Source organism: Neoarius graeffei, chromosome 1, assembly GCF_027579695.1.
Source record: "Neoarius graeffei isolate fNeoGra1 chromosome 1, fNeoGra1.pri, whole genome shotgun sequence".
Lineage (NCBI taxonomy): Eukaryota > Metazoa > Chordata > Actinopteri > Siluriformes > Ariidae > Neoarius > Neoarius graeffei.
In genome coordinates this window covers 118,836,824-118,846,189 of record NC_083569.1, presented here as the reverse complement: position 1 = coordinate 118,846,189, position 9,366 = coordinate 118,836,824, and the positions used below count along the sequence as shown (strand labels likewise).

At 46.6% G+C, this 9,366-nt stretch overlaps 1 protein-coding gene across 1 annotated transcript in view; it reads left to right on the top strand.

Moving 5' to 3' along the window:
* Window positions 1–8,197: 8,197 nt before the first annotated feature.
* Window positions 8,198–9,366, top strand: part of LOC132882530 (E3 ubiquitin-protein ligase TRIM21-like) — a 67,081-nt gene continuing 65,912 nt past the window's right edge. Inside the window, exons 1-3 of the mRNA XM_060915635.1 lie at window positions 8,198–8,779; window positions 8,868–8,967; window positions 9,076–9,299. Of these exons, the coding sequence (XP_060771618.1) occupies window positions 8,198–8,779; window positions 8,868–8,967; window positions 9,076–9,299 (906 nt within the window). The remainder of the gene's footprint in view (window positions 8,780–8,867; window positions 8,968–9,075; window positions 9,300–9,366) is intronic.

Here is a 9,366-nt window from a genome sequence, read left to right as displayed (position 1 = left end):
TTGGTGGATTCTGGTTGTAATCAGACCTCAATTCGCCAAAGCCTGGTTCAAAATGAGGCATTGGGGGGAGCACAAGGGGTGAAGGTGTTGTGTGTGCACGGGGATGTTCACAGCTACCCTTTGGTGTCGGTCCACATTATTTTCAGAGGGGAAAAATTTATAGTGAAGGCGGCGGTTAATCCCCGCCTTACCCACTCTCTAATTTTGGGGACTGATTGGCCGGGATTTCGGGGTTTAATGACACACCTAGTCGAGAGTGGGTCCTGCCATTTGACAGGGGGAGGTCCCGGTGTCGCTTTGGTGGGAGCAGCTGTCACAGAGCCATCTACGTCATCTCCGCGTCAGAGTGAGGAGCCGCCGGCTCCTCCTCTCTCTATTGGGGAATCCCTCACGGATTTCCCATTAGAGCAGTCACAAGACGAGACTCTACGGCATGCGTTTGACCAAGTGAGAGTAATCGATGGTCAAACGCTCCAGCCGAACGCCACCCCGTCCTTCCCCTACTTCGCGATTATGAAGGATAGATTATACCGAGTGACGCAGGACACTCAAACTAAAAGAGCAAGTCATGCAGCTTTTAATTCCGAAGAGCCGCCGGGAATTGGTATTCCAGGCGGCTCACTTTAATCCCATGGCTGGACACTTGGGGCAGGATAAAACACTAGCCGGAATAATGGCCCGATTCTATTGGCCGGGGATTCGCGGCGATGTCTGTAGGTGGTGTACGGCATGCCGCGAATGCCAGTTAGTAAACCCAGCGGCCATTCCAAAAGCGCCTTTGCGCCCTCTACCATTAATCGAGACCCCATTTGAGAGAATTGGGATGGATCTCGTCGGGCCATTAGATCGGTCAGCATGAGGGTACTGCTTTATATTAGTTCTGGTGGATTATGCAACGCAATACCCGGAAGCAGTGCCTCTGCACAATATCTCAGCACGCAGTATTGCAGAGGCACTCTTCCGCGTCATCTCCCGAGTTGGAATCCTGAAAGAGATTCTGACTGATCAAGGCACTACGTTTATGTCACGAACACTGCGCGAACTGTATGGGTTATTGGGGATTAAGCCGATCTGCACCAGCGTATATCACCCACAAACGGACAGTTTAGTAGAATGGTTCAACTGCACCCTCAAAAATATTATTAAGAAATTCGTAAGTGAGGACGCACGTAATAAGTGGCTCGAACCCTTGCTGTTCTCAGTGCGAGAGGTCCCCCAAGCCTCCACGGGGTTCTCCCCGTTCGAATTAGTATATGGGCGTAAGCCGCGCGGCATCCTGGACGTGCTGCGGGAAAATTGGGAGGAGGGACCTTCACAAAGTAAGAATGAAATTCAGTGCATTATGGACCTGCGCGCAAAACTCCACACGCTCACCCACCTAACTCAGAAGAATTTGCGGCAGGCCCAGGAACGGCAAGCCCGCCTGTACAACAAGGGTACGCGCCTTAGAGAGTTCACACCGGGAGATAAGGTACTTGTACTGTTGCCCACGTCGAGCTCCAAATTGATCGCCAAGTGGCAAGGACCCTTTGAGGTCACACGGCGAGTCGGGGACGTCGACTATGAGGTGAGGCGAATGGACAGGGGTGGGGCGCTACAGATTTACCACCTCAATCTGCTTAAACTCTGGAACGAGGAGGTCCCCGTGGCATTGGTGTCGGTGGTTCCGGAGAAGGCGGAGCTGGGGCCAGAGGTTCAAAAGGGGACATTGGCATCACGTACCTGTCCGGTCCCCTGTGGAGACCAGCTCTCCCCGACCCAACTCACGGAGGTCGCCCAGTTGCAGGCCGAGTTTTCAGATGTGTTCTCGCCCCTGCCCGGTCGCACTAACCTCACAGAGCACCACATCGAGATGCCCCCGGGGGTGGTAGTGCGTAGCTGCCCTTACAGGCTACCCGAACACAAAAAAAAGGTGGTTCGGGAAGAACTTCAGACCATGCTCGAAATGGGCATCGTCGAGGAGTCCCACAGTGACTGGAGCAGCCCGGTGGTCTTGGTACCCAAGGCCGACGGGTCGGTCCGGTTTTGTGTGGACTATAGGAAAGTCAACGCGGTGTCTAAATTTGACGCATACCCAATGCCTCGTATTGACGAGCTGCTCGATCGACTAGGCACGGCTCACTTTTATTCGACACTGGATTTGATGAAGGGATATTGGCAGATCCCCTTGACTCCACTTTCCCGAGAAAAAACGGCCTTTTCCACACCGTTTGGGTTACACCAATTCGTCACACTTCCGTTTGGGCTGTTTGGGGCACCCGCTACGTTTCAGCGGCTGATGGATCGGGTCCTCTGCCCCCACGCCACCTATGCGGCCGCCTATCTGGATGACATCATCATATATAGTAATGACTGGCCGAGGCACTTAGAACACCTAAGGGCCGTCCTTAGGTCGCTGAGGCAGGCGGGTCTCACAGCCAACCCAAAGAAGTGTGCAATTGGGCAGGTGGAAGTGCGGTATCTGGGCTTCTACTTGGGCAACGGGCAGGTGCGTCCCCAAATTAATAAGACCGCAGCGATTGCGGCCTGCCCGAGGCCCAAGACCAAAAAGGGGGTGAGACAGTTCCTGGGGCTGGCTGGCTATTATCGTAGGTTTATACCTAATTATTCGGACGTCACCAGCCTGCTGACTGATCTCACTAAAAAGGGGGCACCAGATCCGGTCCAGTGGACGGAACAATGCCAGTGGGCTTTTTCAGAGGTAAAGGCTGCACTGTGTGGGGGGCCACTTCTACACTCCCCTGACTTTTCTCTCCCCTTTATGTTGCAGACCAATGCGTTGGACAGAGGGCTGGGGGCGGTTTTGTCCCAGGAGGTGGAGGGGGAGGACCGCCCCGTCCTGTATATAAGCAGGAAGCTGTCGGTGCATGAGGGGCGCTACAGCACCATAGAGAAAGAGTGTCTGGCCATCAAGTGGGCGGTCCTCGCCCTCCGGTACTACCTGCTGGGTCGCCCTTTCACCCTCTGTTCAGACCATGCACCCCTCCAGTGGCTCCACCGCATGAAAGATGCCAATGCGCGGATCACCCGTTGGTATCTGGCACCCCAACCCTTTAATTTCAAGGTGGTCCACAGGCCGGGAGCGCAGATGGTCGTGGCGGACTTCCTCTCCCGCCAAGGGGGGGGAGTCGGCTGCAGGCCGGACAGCCGCCCGGCCTGAGTCGGGTGGTGGGGGTATGTGGCAGCGGGGGCGTGGTCAAGTGCCGGTCTGTGACAGGAGGGCGGAGTCAGGGAAGGTGAGTGGCAAAATCACTACACCTGAGAGCAATTAACCTGTGTTTGTGTCTTCCCAGTGACCGCGCCCTACTTAAGGAGGGAGAGCGAGAGCAGAGGGGCTCTTGCTGAACCAGGCGCTGAGTGTGTGTGTACATATGTATCTGAAAAGTGCATACATTTGTTAGACTGAAAAGTGTGGCAAATAAACGTGCCGTCCTCTGTGCTCCACCCACGTACGCTGAACCGTTACACAAACAAACAATATAAACAGTATAAACACTCTAGATAGGAACTAGACATAGACTAAACACTCAGCCAAACAATATAAACAGTATAAATAAACAGTATAAACACTAGATTAGAACAAGACATAGACTAAACACTCAAACAATATAAACAGTATAAACACTAGGGCCCTGTACTACGATGTGGGTTTTCTGGCTTACCAGGGTAACTTCGAGAGTAACTTGATCACGTGCAGCGTAACTTCCCGATTAACCCATACTACGAAAGTTGGCTATGTTCAAACCGAGGTATACTGCCATGACAATTTACGCTGCATCTCAAACCTGCTCGTCTCAGGTTATGTTCTTGGTTAACCCAAGGTTTCCGATTAACCACACCCTTTTTAAACACCACCTCTCCACCGACATTTCCTCTAGAGACAATGCCAGCATACCTGGATGACCCGTGCGATATCGGAGCGCAGATTAGAGATGGGATTTATGGCTCTTTGATGTGATCCGTTCTTTGAAAAGAGCCATTCAAAAAACTGGCTCATTTGGCTCTTTTTAAATATTTATTCAGTTTTAAGAAGACAGCGTCTAAAGAAGCCAGATCCCTCTGCTTAGCCAGTGACATCAATATTTCTGGACATACCTTTTATATAAAGCAACCTAGACTTACATTATTGTAACCCCTAAACGCTCATAAATAACCATTAAAAAACAATGAGGGCTTCAATGAATGTCCATGCAGAACGGCTTTTCTGTAAAAAAAAGAACCCACTCAAGAACATAGTTATCAAGAACGCAAGAATATTTTATAGAAAAACACTTGTTTTACAAAAATATTTAAGTCTGAGATCCAAAATAGATACAACTACAATAAATATAACACAAGAACTAGTTATCACACAAGAACATTGTAATAGAAAAAAACAAACTTTCTATATTAAAAATATTGAAATTGTAACAAAAATAGATACAACTAAACAGTCAGATAAATAGATAAAGTTATAACAAGAACACAAGATTATTTTAATAGGAAAAAACAAACTATTAATGCAAAAAATATATTATTAGAAAAATAGATACAACTAGAAAAACAGATAAATAAATAAAACACAAAAATAGAACAAACAAAATGACGATAGAATAAATTAAATGAACGTCCGTGCAAAGTAGTTTTCCCACAATATTATCATTAATATCACACAACAACATCATAAACTATATACAAAACAATTTGAACTATTAGGCAAACAGATAAAACTTGAATAAATAAAAGGCAAATGAATGCTTGCTTGCACGCGCACACACACTTACCATTATGAATGATGTTTTTATATTTCATTTTCACCTGTTGCCAGGTGCGTTTGGCACTGCTGTTGCCTCTGAAATGTTCACAGGACACACACCAACTTAGTCAAAGGGACCGAACAGTCAGTCATCCTAATTCATGTGACTCATGTGCACATATCAGCTTAAGTAGGCTACTCCATGAATTTACCATACCAAATTTTATTCAGGATTTTTCGGACATTAAACAAGCTATATATGACTAGGGCCACGTCGAAGGACCATTTTCTGTGACTTGTGATTGATCATGAAGCTTTCTCTCATCCTATACTTCTGTTCTGGAACATGTAGAAGGGAGAATGTACTTACGCATTTACCCGATCGGCAATTCGTTGCCAACATGCTTGCCGCTCCTTATTGGCAGCCGCTGTGTTAGATTTTGCTCTTAATGTTGTTTTAAACTCCTCGTAGCTTTGCATTATGACAGCACATTCTTCCTCTGTGAAGTACGGCGACTGTGCCATTGTGAACAGTGGTGATTTGCGCTGATAACTTCCCCTTTAACGTGAACGTGCATTAACCCTGATTAGGTTAACACAGGTTAAAGAAATCAACTTCATAACTGGCGTCGTAGTACCATTTAACCCCAAACAAGATAACCAGGTTTTGTCAACCCCGGTTTAGCGGGGGAACCCTGGGTTACTTCTGGGTAGGTTGACCTCCGTTCGTAGTACAGGGCCTAGATAAGAACTACACAGACTAAACACTCAAACAGACAATATGAACAGTATAAACACTAGATATGAACTAAACGTAGACTAAACACTCATACACACACACACACACACACACACACACACAGGTTCAAATAAACAAAACAGTCAAGGGCACTTGAGGTATAGCAGGTAAACATGAAATAAGCAGTATAAACAAACTAGCAGCTGTTAAGATGAGGTAGTGCGGAATAGTGCAAATGAGCGAGGTAAAGTGAGATGTGCGGTCCCTGAGTTCAGTGTGTTAATGAATGATGAGATGTATGTATGTATGTATGTATGTGTGTGTTGGGGGGGGAACTGTGAGGATGACATGTCAGATGCTGAAGGGGGGGCAGGGGGTGTGCGAGCAGGCTCTGTGGCAGGGGGCAGAGGGGGGAGGAGGGGCAGAACAGGGAGGGAGTTGAGCCTCCTGACTGCCTGGTGAAAGAAACTGTTCTTGAGCCTGCTGGTTTTGGCCCGGAGACTCCACAGTCTCCTCCCCGATGGCAGCAGGCTGAAGAGGCTGTGAGATGGGTGGGTGGGGTCACCTGCAATCCTGATGGCTTTGCGGGTGAGGCGGGAGTTATATATATCCATTAGAGAAGGGAGAGACACCAATGATCCTCTCAGCTGCTCTCACGATGTGCTGCAGAAACTTGCAGCAGGACACGGTGCAGGCACCGTACCACACGGTGATGCAGCTGGTCAGAATGTTCTCGATGGTGCCTCTGTAGAATGTGGGTGAGTTGTTGGTCATGGCATGCCAGCTCTGTGAGAACATCAGGGCTGAGAACCTGGCGGAAGGTTGCCTTTAATGCTGGTTCAGTCCACCCACTGCCTGCCATTAACGTGCAGAAATCCAAGGCATATTCGGCCACTCTCCTTTCTCCCTGCCTGGTCGTGAGTTGTCTCTCCCCCACTTTGACTCCCTCTGGCTGATGATCAAATACTTGTTTTGACAATTCAATGAAACAATCATAAGAAGTAGTATGCTCACCACCATGCTCCCAAACAGCACAAGCCTACTTCATAGTCTTGCCAGTGAGGAGATTGATGAACTATGCTATTTTCTGTTCTTCTGCAGTATCCGTGAGTGTTGTGAAGTATAGCAAACATTGGAGGAAAAAAAACCCTTACACTCAGAAACCTCCCTGGAGAACTTCTCAGGTTGAGGTACCATCGTGGAGAACATGGGGTATGTCAGGAGGGCCTGCAAAACAATAGCTGTTAGCTGTGACATTCTGGTGTTTAATTAACTTCACATCTGTTGGTGTTCTCCTAACAATTCTCCCTGAGCATTGAGAGCAGTCTGCTTCGCCTCCTCTGCTGCATCCATGGTGGTGAAGATTCCTGTCAGGGTGTAGGCACATACAGATGCAGGTGCAGAGGAGAACAGGTGCATCACAAGCTGATAACCAAATATAATTTGTGAGCCAAAAGAGGAAGGTAGAGTTGAATAGGGGTTGGTCAGTGTGTGAGCAGATTATCAGAGATAAAATAAGAGTTTGAGGTCAGAAATCAACATAAAACATAGTCAAAATTATGGTCAGTCAGAAACTAGGTAAACGGCTTACTATGAGCAGATACAGAGACACAGAATGATACTTCACAATGTGTGTGTTTGCTGAATTTAAGTAGAGGTGCTAATTACTGGGAGGATGGGAAACAGGTGTGTATTCTGGAGAGGCGGGGTGCTCTGGCACTTGGGAAATGTAGGCATAGTGGTGATGTTTGGATGATGAACTGAACTCAGATTTTCAGCAATGTTACTGACAGAAATATGCTTCAATTACATTGTGTTCAATATAATGTAATGTACAGGGGTGCAATGAACAAAAGCACGTTTTTTGTTGAAGATAATTATTTCTTGATGGATTTTTTTTTTTTTTCTCGGAAGGAGTTTATTTCAGTTACAGGTTGGGTTTTTCTCATTTCACCAAAAGGTGGATTTTTTCAAACTCTTCTTACAAATCTATACAAGTGCTGCCAAAAATTGTGGAGGGCAGACATTTAATATACTCATCTCTCATTATCTCTAGCCGCTTTATCCTGTTCTACAGGGTCGCAGGCAAGCTGGAGCCTATCCCAGCTGACTATGGGCGAAAGGCGGGGTACACCCTGGACAAGTCGCCAGGTCATCACAGGGCTGACACATAGACACAGACAACCATTCACACTCACATTCACACCTACGGTCAATTTAGAGTCACCAGTTAACCTAACCTGCATGTCTTTGGACTGTGGGGGAAACCGGAGCACCCGGAGGAAACCCACGCGGACACGAGGAGAACATGCAAACTCCGCACAGAAAGGTCCTCTCCGGCCACGGGGCTCGAACCCGGACTATCTTGCTGTGAGGCGACAGCGCTAACCACTACACCACCGTGCTGCATTTAATATACTGTGACAGCAATCCATTTTTACTTCTTAATTAAAACAGTTTTTAAAGTATTGACAAATGCCCCTGAAATTTGCATTTTAAATTTCAAGTTGTTTCGCAAGAAGGGGATGAATATGAAAAATGCATTTACATTAAAGGACATATTGAAGAAAATGTCACACAAGTGCAGTGAGAAGTGAATCATTCAGGAGAGAGATTTGACATCATTACTGGTGTTATGGATTATATTCAATTCAGGGTCCATGAACATTGTATAAAGTTTTCTGTTGTCTAAATCCACTCTCATCATGTCTCCTGTGTCAGTCATGGCTTCCTCCAGCAGTCTACTGTGTGAAGATCAGCTACATTGCCCCATCTGTCTGGATGTGTTCACTGATCCAGTCACAACTCCATGTGGACACAACTTCTGTATGATCTGTCTCGAAGAGTTCTGGGACAGCAGTTCACACTGTCATTGTCCGGTGTGTAAAATTAATTTTGCCAAAAGACCGGAGTTATGTGTGAATATGTTCATCTCTACCCTTGATGCTCCATTTAAGAAGGCAGATCAGGTGAAATCCAGCAGCACTGCAGAAAAACCCACACAATCTGTGGTGCTCTGTGATGTCTGCTGTGAGACGAAATGTGCAGCCGTGAAGTCCTGCCTCATCTGTATGACATCTTACTGCAAGATTCACTTGGAACGTCATGAGAATGTTTCTTCATTAAAGAAACACAAACTGATGGATCCTGTGGAGAACCTGGAGGACTACACCTGCCTGAAACATGAGAGACCACTGGAGCTGTTCTGTAAGGACGACCAAATGTATGTGTGTCGGTTCTGTACCAAGACAGACCACAACACTCATAACACAGTTCCTATAGAGGAGGAGAGTGGAGAGAAGAAGGTGAGAGACTAAAAATGAATGATGCATATTTAACACAAGTATGACCTTTATTTTTTATGACTTTATACGTTATGTCTATTTTTTTCAGATTGAGTTGGGAAAGACACAAAACGAAGTTCAGCAGATGACCCATGAGCGACTGAAGAAGCTTGAGGAAATCAAAAACTCTGTAGAACTCAATAAACTTAGTCTCTTCACTAACCTACAAAATATATCCTTTATAAAAACACGTGAAAAATCATATCGCATGAAATAAAATCATTTATCTCAATTTGTCTCCTGTTAGAAAAACACAGAGAATGAGAAAGCAGACATTGTGGATATCTTCAGTGCTCTGAAGTGCTGCATTGAGAGAAGCCAGGCTGAGATGTTTAAGGTGATGGAGGAGAAGCAGGAAGCAGCAGAGATGCAGGCTGAAGAGTTCGTTAAAGAGCTGGAGCAGGAAATCACTGAGCTAAAGAGGAGAAACACTGAGCTGGAGCAGCTCTCAAACACTGAGGATCACTTCCACTTCCTACAGGTCAGAGTCCCTCTGTTTCTCAATATCAATACAGCACATGACAGGACAGCACTCCTCATGCTGAGAG